Genomic DNA, 16,350 nt, shown 5'->3' on the forward strand with positions numbered 1-16,350 from the left:
GTATGTATGGTTTGGCGCATGTTGTAAATAAATAAATCATTATAAATATCAAAAGGGTTTTTCATAATTTCGTATATTTTGACATTTCATACAAAATTTTCCATTTCAATAGGTACGTAATGAAATTATTAATTTGCTCAACTTTTTCTACTTCTCGTATTACTCTCATTGCTATTATCTCAAATTTAGATTGAAAATTGCTTCTAAAACTTGTAAAACACAGCACAATGTACTAAAAGATATGTTATAACTCGGTTATGTCAGACTTATACTAGGGTGGTAGCCGTAATAAGGACGGAATAGCATTAGTATGAAAACTTATTACGAAGTTATACTAGGTTACATTTATTTCGTGTTTATTTGTATGATTTTTCCTTATTCTTAGTTTATTCTTTGCATAAAATGTTATAACTCGTTTATTTGTACGGCTGTAAACATATAACATAACATAACAGGATAATAATTAACATATAATATAACAATTATTAACAATAGCATTAACAGTAAAACATTAGCAAGTAAAAGTATAACAGTGTTTTGTAACAAACAAGTATAACAGTGATTTTAGAAAATATAAATTATTTAGTGTAACTTTAGTTTGATTTTATAACAAATCCCTCCAACACTAGCCACGCAGCCCACCACTGGGTCTATCGCCCTACAATCTACAAAAATTTTATAGCTACCAATTTTACCAATTTCACTATGCAATAGTTGGTGGCAAATGACACACTTTACTAGACTGTAGACTGTAATAGACTGTATTAAATTGATATTAAAACCGTAGAACATAAGGACTATAATTGTATGACGCACACATACAAGATTATACACTACAACTACATTATATGTTTCTTATCAAAGTACTATTTTGAATCCGCCAATGACCTATAGGTTGCCTCTGTCGATGGAACACGAGCACGGAGGTGGGGCGGTCGCGCAGCGCGAGCCGCAGCGGCGCGGCGCGCGGGGCGGGCGGGGCGGGGCCCGCGCGCGCCGACACCACGCTGCTGTTGCCCCACACCGGCAGGTACACGCGCCCGCTCAGCACCGAGATGTGCTGCAGCTTCTGCGTCTGCGTGAGATACAGTGTAGCGCTAAGTAGTGTCTATGCAGTTACAGGACGATATGCTACACGATAAGAGTGACAATTTTATTAATCTGTAGTTATCGTTCATACCCATGACGTGAAATTAAATCGCGAAGAAGAATAAGTAATTAGCGTTTGCTAAGTTTCTGTATGATCTTTCATATATGCGGTAGGTGATTCCGTATGCACGTCTGTGTGTGTGCGCACATTCATCGATGTAGGTTTCGTTCGTTATGTACATTCAAAATTTAAAACTAAATAGTTTCCGTAAAACAAACTAAATAGCAACAAAGGTAAACGGTCGTAAGCAATAAAGACATACAAGCGAATACATCGCATATCTCGTACCGAGTATCCCTTGCGAAGGGTGAGGCGGCCGGAGCCGTCGTAGCGCGCGCGCTCCACGCAGTCCAGGTAGGCGTCGGCCCAGTACAGCAGGCGCGCGGCGGGCTCGGCGGCCAGCGCGCCCGGGTACACGAGGCGCCGCGCCGCCACCGTGCGGGCGTGCGCCCCGCTCAGCGCCGCGCCGCGCACCGCCGCCGCCGACCCACCCCACACCGTCCAGAACATCAGCCTGCGCACGCAAACACACGCACTGACTTATAGTAGTATAACAATAAAATACATAATTTAACTTATCTAATTATCTGTGCGGAAATTATCTACGTTTATATTTGTATTTTAATATAATCGGTTGTACGTTTCATAAGAATAATGTGTTGTAAAACCACATTTACGCAAATAAGATTATTTTATTTATAGCAGCCGCACGCAGCACACGGGCGCTCGTGTCGGTAGGGGCTCACCCGGCGAGCGGGTCGAGCGCGAAGCCGTGCAGCTTGCTGAGGCCGGCGTCGAGCAGCACGCGGCACAGCGCCAGCGCCGCGTCGCACGCGTACACCGCCTCGCGCGACTCGTCCGCCAGGTACCAGTTGCCCGAGAGCCAGTCGATGGCCAGGTGCGACACCGCTGACCGACAGATACACACGTATGTTAATGTTTACAATTTACACTATAAGAAATAATGTAATAAAACACGCAGCAATCAACGATACGTACAATGAATTTCTAAAAACGTGCTAACTCTACGATTGGATAGAGAGATCGAGCAGAAAATTTTCCTTTTTATTACTTTTCTACTCTATGAAACATAATATTATAGCCTTCATAAATGTGTACTCACATTCGAGGTCTGGAAAGAGATCGGGCGTCGCCAGATGTGTGCGTTTGGAGAAGTCGTCCGCGTCCACACACACGATGCCGCTGCGACTCACGTTGTGGTGGATGTAGCAGATCGATCTAAATGGAAAAGAGTATGGAATAGATAAAAAATAAACATACAAATGCGCCGTATATATAGTATGTACCATTTTAATATAATATGTTTTGCTCATCTTTTTTTTTATTCAGACCAAAAGGGACGCAGTATCAAGGAAAAATGTATTGACCATATTACGCGTCGTGTATACTTACCTATTGGTGTAATGTATATCGATCGCTCGCACGTTGAGCGCGGCGAGCGTCTGGTTGCGGGGCGCGGTGTGCGGGGTGTGGGGGGCGGGCGGGGTGTGCGGGGTGTGTGCGGGGTGCGGGGTGTGCGGGGCGGGCGGGGAGGGGGGGAGCCACGCACGCCGCACCTCGCTCTGCGTCACCACCACCAGAGACAGCGGCTCCGACGGCGGGTCTGTAACGATATAAATGTACCCTCTATTAAAAAAAAAACTTTTATTTGCAAATAAATATGGTATACAAAGGTCTTAAAATACATTATTAGAGCATGTTTAGGGTGCACTCACACACATCAGTCACCGTCAAGTCACCGATGACTGATCGGTGACGGTTTGTGTACGTATCCGCACAAACACCAGTCACCGTCATGTTGTCCGTCAGTCACGTCGCCGGTTTGACTGAATCATTGAACACATACATCAGGTTAGTCAGTGATTAGACGTGTGTCATGCTAGAGAACAAGTAGCAATTGACGGTAGCACGACGCTGACTGAACTGAGACGTGACGGCACCGGGTGAGTGGGGATAAAAGTATGATACATGTATGGAAAGATTATTTGACGTGCCTGACCGGGGACGTCACTGATAGATTTCGTGCCGGCGACTGTCGTGTGGGAACAGAGTCATACTAGAACTATTGATACATATTTTTTTTAATCCTGTCCGGTGACGTGCCGTGACGGTGACTGATGTGTGTGAGTGCACCCTTAGCCGTCATTCAACGGCATGCAAATTACTTAAATACATTATATATGTCTCTTAATATTTCTTAATTTTATTTTATTATAATCAATTCATTTGTTATTCATTCACATTATTCATCATAATATAATTAATATTTCACAATTCATTCATATACAATATATTCATTACAAAAATTATTCATTAAATACATTACAAAATCAAAATCAAAATCAAGACGCAAGTAGACAATCTTATTTACGAGTTTAGGTATTCTTTGACACTGTAAAAACATTTCTGTTGAATTATGCCCCCATTCATTCGAAAGCATCGAAATTGTGATAAAAAAATTAAATAAATCTAAAACATTATGATATTATTATCATACAACATTACAAATTCACTATAAAGAATAACACAAAATTTGATGGGAACGCAGGCACATTTTTATTCGTCCCCTCAAATATATAATTACGTAAATTATGGTTGCAAAATAAAATAAATTGTTACTATTGGTATTCAATTATTTCTGAACAATATTTTAAACGCGGGTCGAGTAGTATTTCTTGCACACGCTAACAGTATTTTTTACCGTTAATAGCAACACAGGATCGTCGATCATCTTGCAGCGCGTACCCGGCGGCGCACGCGCACGTGAACGAGCCCGCGGTGTTGTGGCATTGTTGCGCGCACGCACCTTCCCACTGACATTCATCACTATCTGCAAACAAAAATTTACATTCACGTTTTTTTTTTTACTTGAAAAAAGGCGTGGTCTATACTCGACTATTCCACTTAAAATTTCGTCCACTTGTTTTTAGTCTGCATTATTGTAAACACTTTTCGTGAATGACCATAGGTATCAGTTTTTTACTATATGTCACGTAATTTATAAACTATAAATAATATAACGTACCAACACACGTGCCGTTCCCGGGCTCGTAGCCGGGCGCGCAGTAGCAGGCGAGCCCCTCGTGCGTCGGCCGGCACGCGCTGCAGCCCAGCGACGCGCACTGAGACTCTGTGACTGGAAACATATTTTACAAGCTGTCGTTACAGATAGTGAAACAAACGTAGTATATTTTTTTATGTACGCATACCAACAGTGTTTAAATAAAACATAGAATAATTAAATTGTTAGTATTTATCCACGATGTATATGTCGTGGCCATATCGTAAATTTGCTCATTTCATGATATGATTGGCCATTTCACGAAATGGTCGCATTTCGTGAAATGGCCAATTTAGTTTGGCCACATCATGATGTGGCTTGAGCAGATCAATGATAAGAAATCGTTTCACGATATGGCCAACTAAACGCGCGGTTTTTTCATGAAATGATCAAAATTATTTGATCATATCGTAAAATAGTTACATTAATCATTGGTAGAGGCGCTGCTAGCTCTATGTTTATGTGATAAGATGACGGCCGCTGGCGAAAATTTAATTATTCGCAGTTAAAAACTTCATAATTCGTTTAATAATAATATGAAGCAAATCATAGCAAAGAATTTACGACGGTTCGAGTACTATGGAAAATGTGGATATCTTATAGTTATATATTGAAGAAAAAATGCGTCTTAAATAAAATAATTTAAGACGCATTTTTTCTTTTAGGATATATATTTATATATCCTACTATAGTATTATAATTGTTTGTTTTTTAAAAAGCGATCCGCTTCTGGCACTCGCCGGCCGCTACCGCGGCACGCTCGCTTTGCTCGCTCGGCTCGTGCGTTGTTTATCAAAGTCTAACCTAACCTAACCTAAATGTTTTTTATTGCAAAAACGATTCGTTTTTAGAATATTCTGAATTTTTTTAATATTTTATGGACTCTTTATATTTTATACGATCTGGCCAAATGTGGATGGCCAAATCGTGAAACGTTGACGATTTAACGATCTTATCAAACTATGTTGGCCATTTCATGAAATGCGACCATTCCGTGAAATGATCGATCATATCATGAAATGAGCAAATCTACGATATGGCCACGACATATACACCACTTACAGTTATTTACAAAAACTAAAAAGATATCAATTAATCTAATAATTAATATGAATTTAATATTAATCTAAAAATATTATAAAGACACATTGACAAGAATATGTTGACACAATTTTTGCTCGCAGAAGTTATCTTTACACAAACTTTTTATCAGAAAAATTAGAATGCTTTGAAATTACAAATTTAATATTAAAGGATTAAATGCAAAGATAAATTATACATACGACACCCCCTATAAGAAACAAACATAAAAATAAAAACTAGACATTATTTATCAACATCCATATTGCAAAGCATTTTTCTATAAAAAAATATTCAAGACAAAAATGGTTTGTTTATTGCTTGACTATATTATATAAGGTATTATATATTATATAATTGATAGATTTGCACTCACAGTTGTTGCAGATGGCCCACTCGTCGCTGCCGTCGAGGCAGTGCCGCGCGCCGTCGCAGAACTGCGCCACGGGCACGCAGCTGAAGCGGCCCTCCAGCGGCGTGCTGCACCGCGCCCAGTTGCCCCAGCACTTGAAGTCCTTCTCGCCTGGACCGACAGACAGTTTTGAAAAGTTAGTAAGCCTCAACATCTTATAATCCTTAGACAAAATGCTTTCACCACAATGGAATGTTTCGATGCGGCCGTATACAGGCAAAAACCTAATGAATTACACGAGATAAAGAAAGTAGAATCAGTAACTGCATCTTACACATGTAAGGGTCTTCATCGGAGGAGTCGTGCGGGCCGCAGTCGGCGTCGCCGTCGCAGCGCCAGCTGTCCGCCACGCACAGCCCGCTGCGCACGCACCGGAACTGCCCCGCTCCGCACGTCGTATTCCATGCTATATTTTATTACATATACATACATTTTTATTTATTTGTTGTATGATTTTGGTCTTGCAATACATATAATACACAAAAGCAACAAGAAAAGTACATATTTAATTTGAGGCAATCGTGTGAAAATTTTGAATTATTATTTTAGTACTAGCGGTGTCGCGCGGGTTCAAGTATTTCTATAGTTCATGTAACTGTATTAAGTTTCATCCAGATCCGACTAGTACTTTTTTCGAGAAAGAGTACCTAACCAATATCTATATTTTGTTTGAGACAGTCATGGAAGAAATATTAAAGCGTTTAGGCAGGAGTAAAAAGAAGGTAATAGTATGTGGTGATTTTAATATTGATTTACTTTCACACACACAAACGGCAACACGAATAGTTAATTTGTTTCATTCATTTAATCTGTATAAACTTTTTGAAGAGCCCACACGAATAACACCTACTTCTGCAACTTGTATTGATAATATATACTGTGATTGCAAATGTTTAGAAAAATATATTCTCAACACGCTAACTTCGGATCACTGTGGCCAGAAAGTAGTTTTTGAATGTGATTGCATACCTACATTTAAAAGAATTAATGTTAGGCCTATAACTAGAAAAGGCATTCATACATTTAGAAATAATATTGATAATAAACTGCCTGACCTGAATAATCAATCCTTTCATAAAAATCCTTGTGAAATGTTTACAAATCTTTTTAAGTTCATTCATAGTGAATATGAAAAAATATTTAAAATTAAATCTTTAACTATTACCAAGGATTTACCATTCAGCCAATGGGCAACTCCTAGTATACACAGATGCAGGAACGTTCTTTACGAGTTATATGGTATGAAGCAATATAACAAAGACTTGTCATTTCTTAGTTATGTTAGAAATTATTCAAAAACATTTAAAAAAGTTTGTTTCACTGCCAAGAGTTTGTATATCAGAGACAAAATACGCAACTCTGACAATAAAGTTAAAACGGTTTGGACAATTATTAATGGTGAATTGGGCAAAATCCGATCAAACGATAGTACCATAAAACTTGTCAACTCTGGTAGGGTCATTGACAAAAGTGCTGATGTTGCGCTTGCTTTTGAAGATTTCTTTAGTAGTGTCCCTGCTAGTTTAACTAAGAATTTAAATTCGTCTTCAGCGCTTGCAGAGTCTTTATTGAGGGATAACGTTGCTGAGTGTAACAAATTATTTGAATTGCAACACGTGACTGCTGATGAAATTGTTAAAACTTTTAAAACATTAAATTTAAAAAAAACATGTGATCTCTGGGGTATGTCTGTAAATTTAGTAAATAACATCATAGAAAACATTGCCAATCAACTAGCGTTTATATTTAATCAGTGTTGCGACTGTGGTATATTCCCTGATTTACTAAAGTTTAGCAAAGTTATTCCTTTATTTAAAAGTGGTGACCAAGAAGACAGTAATAACTATAGGCCAATTTCCATATTACCAACTTTGAGCAAAGTCTTCGAGAAACTAATTTTAAACCAATTAAATAGTCATTTTGCATCAAATGGTTTACTGCACGCCAAACAGTATGGTTTCACAAAGGGGCGCTCTACCACTGATGCCGGAGTAGCTCTTTTGTCACATATATACAAAGCATGGGAAAATTCAAAGAATGCTTTGGGGATATTCTGCGACCTTTCTAAGGCTTTCGACTGTGTAGAACATTCCACTCTATTACGGAAACTAAATTTTTATGGTATCAAAGGTTTAGCTCAGGATCTCATAGCTTCATATCTTCAGAACAGGGTACAAACCGTTGTCGTTAATGGAGAGAAATCTCGCGGTGCGCCGATTAATATAGGTGTTCCGCAGGGATCTATCTTAGGACCGTTTTTGTTCTTAGTGTATATTAATGACCTACCTTATTATTTGCAGGATATGTGTGAAATAGTACTGTTTGCAGATGACACCTCATTAATTTTTAATGTGGATAGACATGACACAAATGTTGACGAAGTAAACTCTGCTCTTTTACGCATATCCAATTGGTTTAATGCTAATAATTTACTATTAAATACAAAAAAAACAAATTGTGTAGAATTTATCCTCCCAAATGTAAAAAAGGTGAAAAGGAATATTATTTTAAACGGGGAGGTATTATACCCTGTGGAATCGACTGTTTTTCTTGGTTTGACATTAGATGAGAAGCTTCAATGGGGGGCCCATGTTACCACCACCGCTGCTAAGCTCAGCTCAGCTGCATATGCAGTTAGAAGAATAAGGCATCTCACCGATGAAGAAACGGCTAGATTGGTTTACTTTAGCTACTTTCATAGCATAATGTCCTATGGAATTCTGCTATGGGGCAGGGCTGCAGATATAGAAACTATATTTATATTACAGAAAAGAGCCATACGCTCTGTATATAATTTGCGTGCTCGAGACTCACTAAGAGATCTCTTTAAGAATACTGGTATCCTTACTGTACCGTCGCAGTATATATTTAATAATATTTTATATGTACATAATAACGCTTACTTACACACAAAAGTAGGAGATAGACATTGTTATGACACAAGAAACAGAAATAAAATTGAAATGCCATTTTTCCGGCTAGCTAAAGTTAAAAATTCATTTATGGGCCAAGGTATACGCTTTTACAACAGAATTCCTCATAATATTAAAGAGTTTAGTAGTTCTAAATTTAAATCTTATATAAAAAATGTACTTGTCAAGAGAGCCTATTACAGTATTAAGGAATATATGGAAGATAAAAACCCATGGAGGGTTGTCGCGTGAAAACCACAGGACAGTTCTTTGGCATATTATGATAATATATTATGATATTACTTAGGTAATTTGTAAAATTGTAAATCTGACATGATTAAAAAGAGCAACTATGGAGTTTCTTGCCGATTCTTCTCCGTAGATACTGCTTTCCGAATCGGTGGTAAATGTTAAAAATATGTACTTAATGACGTTTCAAAAGTGCTTCTAGAAGAAGTCTAATTGAATAAATAAATGTTTGAGTTTGAGTTTGAGTTTATATGTAACTATATTCTTACAAACTTTCGCTTTTTTTATTTATGATATTAGTAGGATTAAGGATATGGAACCTTGTCTGTTATAAATGATTTGCTTTAACAATTAACAATGAATATGGTGTATAACGATTCATACTGCAGTTGAGCTCGTCCGAGGTGTCGGGGCAGTGCGGGCGCCCGTCGCAGCGCCAGGCGGCGGGCACGCAGCGCGACCCGTCCGCGCACGCGAACTGATCTGCGCCGCACGTCACCGCGCCCGCCTCGCCCCCCTCGCCCCCCTCGCCCGGTATCCCTGGAAATTACAAGTAGAAATTCATATCATTTGATAAATCATATTCAATAATTTAATTTGTACTCGTCGTATCTAGACAAAATATTAGAAAAATACTACGTTCTTTGCGGTTCTAATTTGACGATTTAATATAATTATGTATTTTAATTATATTAATTTTAAATTCGAAATTGAAAACATCTTTTGAAATTTATATTCTATTTCAGTTTGATATCATAATATTATTTTAACTGCGTCTTCTCACAGCTGCTAGCGACGACAAAGATCTTTCACGCTTATCGTAAAGACGGAAGATAAACCAGTTTGTTGTTACATTTATGAGCTTCTAACAGATGTCGACAAATGAGGGAAGTATATAATGTTTCATATTTGAATTTCTAAACTAACCTTATGTACGATTACTCATTCAGGGTACCCTTGACGATTAAAAGGCTTCATAATATGACACCATTATAAATTATAATGGAGGAAATTGTTGATTTTAATAAAGTTCTAAAACTAAGATAGGATTCAGCTGTCTACGTCTTCGTTTAGTTGCGATGAATTGTAACTTTGTCGAAAGTTATTACCTATTCTATTACCTAATATAATTAATTACTATTAAACATTACATAGTACTTTATCTTTCCGCGGTTTCTAACATTGGTCAACGATTTTAGCGCTCCTGATTACTGAATCGAATAAGTTTTTATTCTCGCAAAGACCCATATTTTTTGTCTTCCTATACCTACATATTATGTAGAGATAAATATATATCACCGTAACTCTACAATCTCTACAAATTTGATAGGATGAGCAAATAGTTTATGATATTAACTTTATTTTGATTAATATTTAAAAAATCACCATGATTTAATAAAAGAAGCGGAAGTGTAAATTGATATTTTTGGTCACTGAAACCTTAAAGGAAACTTATTTCCTAAGGGCGTTTGTCCACTACAAGGAATTTTACGGTCCGGCATTCCGATTTTTTACGGTCCGGTATGGCACGCCATTAATCTATATACTAGCTTGTGCACTATACGTAATTTTACTGTCCGACATTTTACTTTTCCCTATTCCGGATGGTTTTTTGTGTCTACGAGTCGCTGTAGGTATAATTGTTTTCGAATGCCCACTTGCTTGGATTTTACTGTTTTTACTGCATATGCCAATTAAAAGCAAGCTCTTGTTTTACTTTCTTTTAGTTGGCAATGAGATTTGAGAAGTCGGTATTGTTATTTTATATACATTGACCAAGCATTGACCTATAATTATTATCTAAGTACGTGTTGGTAAGTTCAAGTTCAAGTGGGAATAGCTTTAGCTCCTCGTCACCGATTAAAATAAATAAGTAAAACACGCATTTTAAATCTCTTACGGAACTTTACTTTTTATTATAACGAAGTAATATAATATTTCACCTTCTATATTTTTTACTCGTTTCTTGTAAAATGCAAAACAATCATTTATGATAGCATTATACCGCCAAACTTCCTTGAACTGTACCGCACTGATCCGAGTAAAGACGGACAGGTGCACAAGCAATTCATCGGTTTTTTCATGCCACACCGGACCGTAAAAAATCGGAATGCCGGACAGTAAAATTCCTTGTAGTGCACAAGCGCCCTAAAAGTCCTTGTCCGGACGCGACCCACTCTCACCGGCGCACTCAAATTACCAAGCAAGCCCTAAATAATATATCCAGCTGGCATTTTGTAAATAAACGAAGCTGAAAGCGAATACAAATTAGCGATCTAGAAAAACATGTTATAAAGCATTAAATAAAAAGTATGCATATACAATATTGAAGCCTAAACTCTATACATATATAACCTGCAGTAATGTCGGATCACTGCTCGCAGTGATTCAAAGAATATGTTCCAATAACTTTATCAAGTACATTGCATTTTGTTAGTTGTACAAGATTTTAAAATAAAAAATAGAAGTCTCGATGAATTACATGAGATGATAATCAGATACGAGAATGCTATATACTGCTAAAGCTACGTACTCATTCTTCACTTCACTTCCACGGTTCCACCTATACACGCAGGCCGTGGAACACTACGTGACACGTACACTTCCGATTATATATTACTAGCGGTCCGCCCCGGCTTCGCCCGTGGTACCTACATGTTTAAACTATCCTATCTCTCAAGTTGGATCGAACAGCACATGGTGTGCGAATTTTATTATAATCGGTTAAGTGGTTTAGGAGTCCATTGAGGACAAACATTGTGACACGAGATTTATATATTAAGATTATTACCTAAGCCTCTACAATACTTTAATGCGTAATGTATTTTGAAACTGTAAGAATAGGTTTGCTAATATATTGAAACATTAACGATGATGACGATGCAATGGACGAACGATGTGCGTAAATTAAAAACATTCACATCATAAAAATATGTATCCGATGATCATCAGCGCATGTATACATCTCTCACTTATTACTTTATGTAAGTTTTGTAAGTAATGACCATCGGTATGCATTGTTTGGTGTAAGTAGCAATGTCGCGGGCTCAGCGAGATAACCGTTATCTGCAGGGGACAAAGGCGACCGCTCTGATCTTAAGCCACATACTTTTTAACGGACCCTCCCGCACAAAATGGGTTTGTTGCTTATAATATAAAATCGTAAAGAATAAATAAATAGTCTAATAGGTGCAGATACTGTTGGCTCGAGATCGGATATCGTGCATGATGATGTAGTTATCTTGTATGAAACGATGTAGGTAGAATTACAAGGAATGCTTAGAATAAAATCAAATGAAGATGGTAAAGAACATTATAACTTAATGAAATTTATAGATTTACACTTGTTGGTTACTATACGTTGCCCTTTCGGCCATTCACCGTGTAAATAGATATGTATCATGATCGTGATTCATGATAGGCCTCGAATGTACAGTCTACATTATTATTTTGTGAAGCACTTGTTGCTGATACGTCGGGCGGCAAGGGGCAAGCAGTGTCGAGTTGCGAGTGCGGCGGGTGAGGCGGGGGCGGGGCGGGGAGCGCGAGGTGCGCAGGAAGCACTAACGAGCTCAAGTGGCGTGCGCGCGCTCAACCTGCGCTGCACTACGCAGTACGCTGTGCGTTCACGCAGGCTATGTCTATTTCGGCACACTGCGCTTTGCAAAATAATTAATTACTCATTTCAATCTATGAATACAAAACGACCGACTGTGAATACATAGTAACTACAGCGCTTTTCGGTCCCCGATATGTACTTGTGTGAGTTCCAACAATAGCTAGCTTATGTTGCAGAATGAAATAGAGTAGGTACCTCGCGGCGCCGGCTCCCCGTTGCCACAAACAGATGTGAATCATAAACGTAGGCTGTTTGCGCGACTATTGTCTGTACCTGTAGCATTGATTACGATGCAAATGATTATAATGTTCAACTTCTATTATGAGAATACAATAAGTTATAACTTTATAAGCTATATTGGAGAAAATAATCGGGAATAATAATTAGTCCATTGAATAAAAAGTTCTAGAGTGCGTGAGTTAGTAACGTAAGATGTTTCTTCGGAAACATGTCAAGAGTCCCTAGGTTATAAACATACTAAAACCCCGGGACACTAGGAGGAGCCCCGGAGTGGGGGGAGTGGGGGAAAGGGTCCATTTTTTCATTTTTCGCTTAAATCTCAAAAACGGTACATGTTAGAGAAAAACTTTCAAGGAAAAGTTGAAAGGCCATAAAATTATCTACAAGTTTTACCTAAATCATTTTTTCCTATATCCTACCGTTTCTGAGTTACACGCAGTAAAAAATGATTTTGGCTCATCAATCGATCAAAAAATATTTCTTTCTTCCAAAAAACTCAAATGTGCAACTTGTGACCGGTACTGATAGATTGCTCTTAATTAGGTCTATAATTGGTAAAATAAACACATTCCTCCATGGAAGCCTTTAGGAGGAATCGATTGTCAAAATATTATATTAGGATAGTTTGAGTTACTGAACTTCATCTTTTGCACGTCTCATAAGCGAAGCGTTGAGGTGGGTACTACTGTCACTTCGCGCAAAACATCTGATTTTTCAAACTTAAAATGTCTTTATGTATCATACATTGCACTTGTAAGATATAATACATACACACACATATTAAGAAAAACACTATTTTTAACATTCATGATATTTTTGATGTCATTTTTGTTATTTAAACTAGTTAAAAAACAGTTTAAAAAAGTTCTGTCTTGGACGTCCGTGTGTCTGTACTCTGTATGTGCGGAGGATTTTCTTGTTAACACGATAGCGACCGAAATACTTTACTAATCGAGTCTTTTTTTTTTCTCTTACGCTTGAGTATGCTCAGGAATAGAACCCTTTCATTTTTCAGGGTCTGATTCGATGTGGTTTAATTGTTATTAAATAAACAAAAATAATAATTAATAAATAATTATTAAAAAAAATTATGAGGCGTGCACTTTTGGATTTTCCAAACTATTTATTTTTTTCTTCCAAAAAACTCAAAGGTGCAACTTGTGACCGGTACAGATAGATTGCTCATAATTAGGTCTATCATTGATAAAAATACCAGATTCCACCATGGAGGCGTTTACGGGGAATTGAATTTTATTAGGGTAGTTACGATACTTGAACTTTTTATTTTTTTTCTTCCAAAAAACTCAAAAGTGCAACTTGTGACCGGTACAGATAGATTGCTCTTAATTAGGTCTATAATTGGTAAAATAAACACATTCCTCCATGGAAGCCTTTAGGAGGAATCGATTGCCAAAATATTATATTAGGGTAGTTTGAGTTCCTGAACTTGATCTTTTTATTTTTTTCTCCCAAAAAACTCAAAAGTGCAACTTGTGACCGGTACAGATAGATTGCTCATAATTAGGTCTATAATTGGTAAAATAAACACATTCCTCCATGGAAGCCTTTAGTAGGAATCGATTGTCAAAATATTATATTAGGGTAGTTTGAGTTACTGAACTTGATCTTTTTATTTTTTTCTTCCAAAAAACTCAAAAGTGCAACTTGTGACGGGTACAGATAGATTGCTCATAATTAGGTCTATCATTGATAAAAATACCAGATTCCACCACGGAGGCGTTTACGGGGAATTGAATTTTATTAGGGTAGTTACGATACTTGAACTTTTTATTTTTTTTCTTCCAAAAAACTCAAAAGTGCAACTTGTGACCGGTACAGATAGATTGCACATAATTAGGTCTATCATTGATAAAAATACCAGATTCCACCACGGAGGCGTTTACGGGGAATTGTATTTTATTAGGGTAGTTACGGTACTTAAACTTTTTATTTTTTTTCTTCCAAAAAACTCAAAAGTGCAACTTGTGACCGGTACAGATAGATTGCTCATAATTAGGTCTATCATTGATAAAAATACCAAATTCCACCATGGAGGCGTTTAGGAGGAATTGAATTTTATAAGGGTAGTTACGATAATTGAATTTTTCACCTTTCATGGGATGTAGCTCGAAAACGGCTGCGAATAGAAAAAAATGATTTAGGTAGATAATTTTATGGCCTTTCAACTTTTCTTTGAAAATTTTTCTCTAACATGTACCGTTTTTGAGATTTAAGCGAAAAATGAAAAAATGGACCCATTCCCCCCCTCCCCCCACTCCGGGGCTCCTCCTAGTGTCCCGGGGTTTTAGTATGTTTATTACCTAGGGACTCTTGACATGTTTCCGAAGAAACATCTTACGTTACTAACTCACGCACTCTAGACCCCCTTTGGAGAGACTCATTCAATGGACTAAATATTTACTTCAGCCATAATTTTATATGTACCTACTTTTGACCTAAGTACTTACTATTTACTATTTGAATATTTCTTCTGTGCGTGTTTGTAACTGAACTTCAACGGTTGGATCGATGTTAATGAAATTTTTATGTTTTCAGATGGTGAATTCGATAATAGTTAAGATTTACAAGACGAGTGATCGACGATCATATTATGTTATGTTACATTTTACAGCCAAAGAGGTATTCGGCTATGTAGTTCAGTATGTTAATAACATATATGTATTACGAAAAATGTTTACTGCGCGTGTCTGCCACTCGTCAGTGCTGCCCACCATACACTAAAGTGCAGTAACAGCAAAATCACGATTTCGAGTAAAACGCATTTAAAGTTAAGAATTGATTTTAAAAAATCAACAGAATGATAAGCAAAAAAATTTGAATGCAGAAAGGTTGTAAAGGCATAGATTCACACGTTAAAGCAATAAAAAAAAATATATCTTAATAACTGAATTTATTATGGCCATTTATTCTTTTTGGTGCCTATTACTGCATAGCCTTTTTTGTAAAAAATACCATTTTAAACTTAGTAAAATGCAGCAAAAAGCCCTATTACTGCGTTTGGATCAGTTATTTTGTCAAGAAACCCAACTAACATGCAGTAAGGTCAAAAAAATACTGCATTTTAGTTAGTTTTTTAAGAAAAAAGTGTTCAATTTACTAGTGCAGTAAGAAAAATAGCTAGTTCACAGTTGCAGTATTTAAAACATTAACTGCACTTTAGCTAGGAATAATCATATCTGTGTCATTATGCTATCCAAACTAATCTGCAGTAATGCTGTATTTTACTGCGTGTTAGTCAGTTTATAATGATAAAAGAATGTTAAGTATTCACAACTAAAATGCGACAAGCTTTGATTTTACTGCATTTTAGTTGGGAGTTCGTGACAATAAATTGTATTTTCTTAATTTGCAGTAAAAATAGCTTGTATGGCGGTAAATTTTACTGCGTATTAATTTTTTTTTTAATTTTTTTCCAGAAATATAAAACTATCTAAAGAACTGTAAAATTATATTGCTTACTGCATTTTAGTTATGAAACCTTAAAATTTAATCTGCAGTATAATTTATACTGTATTTTAGTTGGGAAATCACGCCAAATTGTTAATTTTTTTCGTTTGCAGTAAGTGAAAACTGTTAAATAAAAAC

The 16,350-nt window shown here is 36.9% G+C and overlaps 1 protein-coding gene across 1 annotated transcript in view; it reads right to left on the reverse strand.

Moving 5' to 3' along the window:
* Positions 1-16,350, reverse strand: part of LRP1 (LDL receptor protein 1) — an 84,279-nt gene that overhangs the window by 63,271 nt on the left and 4,658 nt on the right. Inside the window, exons 2-11 of the mRNA XM_089710977.1 lie at positions 9,270-9,425; positions 5,999-6,130; positions 5,689-5,835; positions 4,197-4,307; positions 3,873-4,001; positions 2,564-2,774; positions 2,274-2,389; positions 1,897-2,059; positions 1,439-1,664; positions 889-1,075 (exon numbers count right to left, since the gene is read on the reverse strand). Coding sequence (XP_089567103.1) covers positions 889-1,075; positions 1,439-1,664; positions 1,897-2,059; positions 2,274-2,389; positions 2,564-2,774; positions 3,873-4,001; positions 4,197-4,307; positions 5,689-5,835; positions 5,999-6,130; positions 9,270-9,425 — 1,578 coding nt within the window. The remainder of the gene's footprint in view (positions 1-888; positions 1,076-1,438; positions 1,665-1,896; positions 2,060-2,273; positions 2,390-2,563; positions 2,775-3,872; positions 4,002-4,196; positions 4,308-5,688; positions 5,836-5,998; positions 6,131-9,269; positions 9,426-16,350) is intronic.

The sequence above is a fragment of the Colias philodice genome, chromosome 25 (genome assembly GCF_061535455.1).
Source record: "Colias philodice isolate Cphi_HAF_F1 chromosome 25, ilColPhil1 Martin Lab GWU primary, whole genome shotgun sequence".
Classification (NCBI taxonomy): Eukaryota; Metazoa; Arthropoda; class Insecta; order Lepidoptera; family Pieridae; genus Colias; species Colias philodice.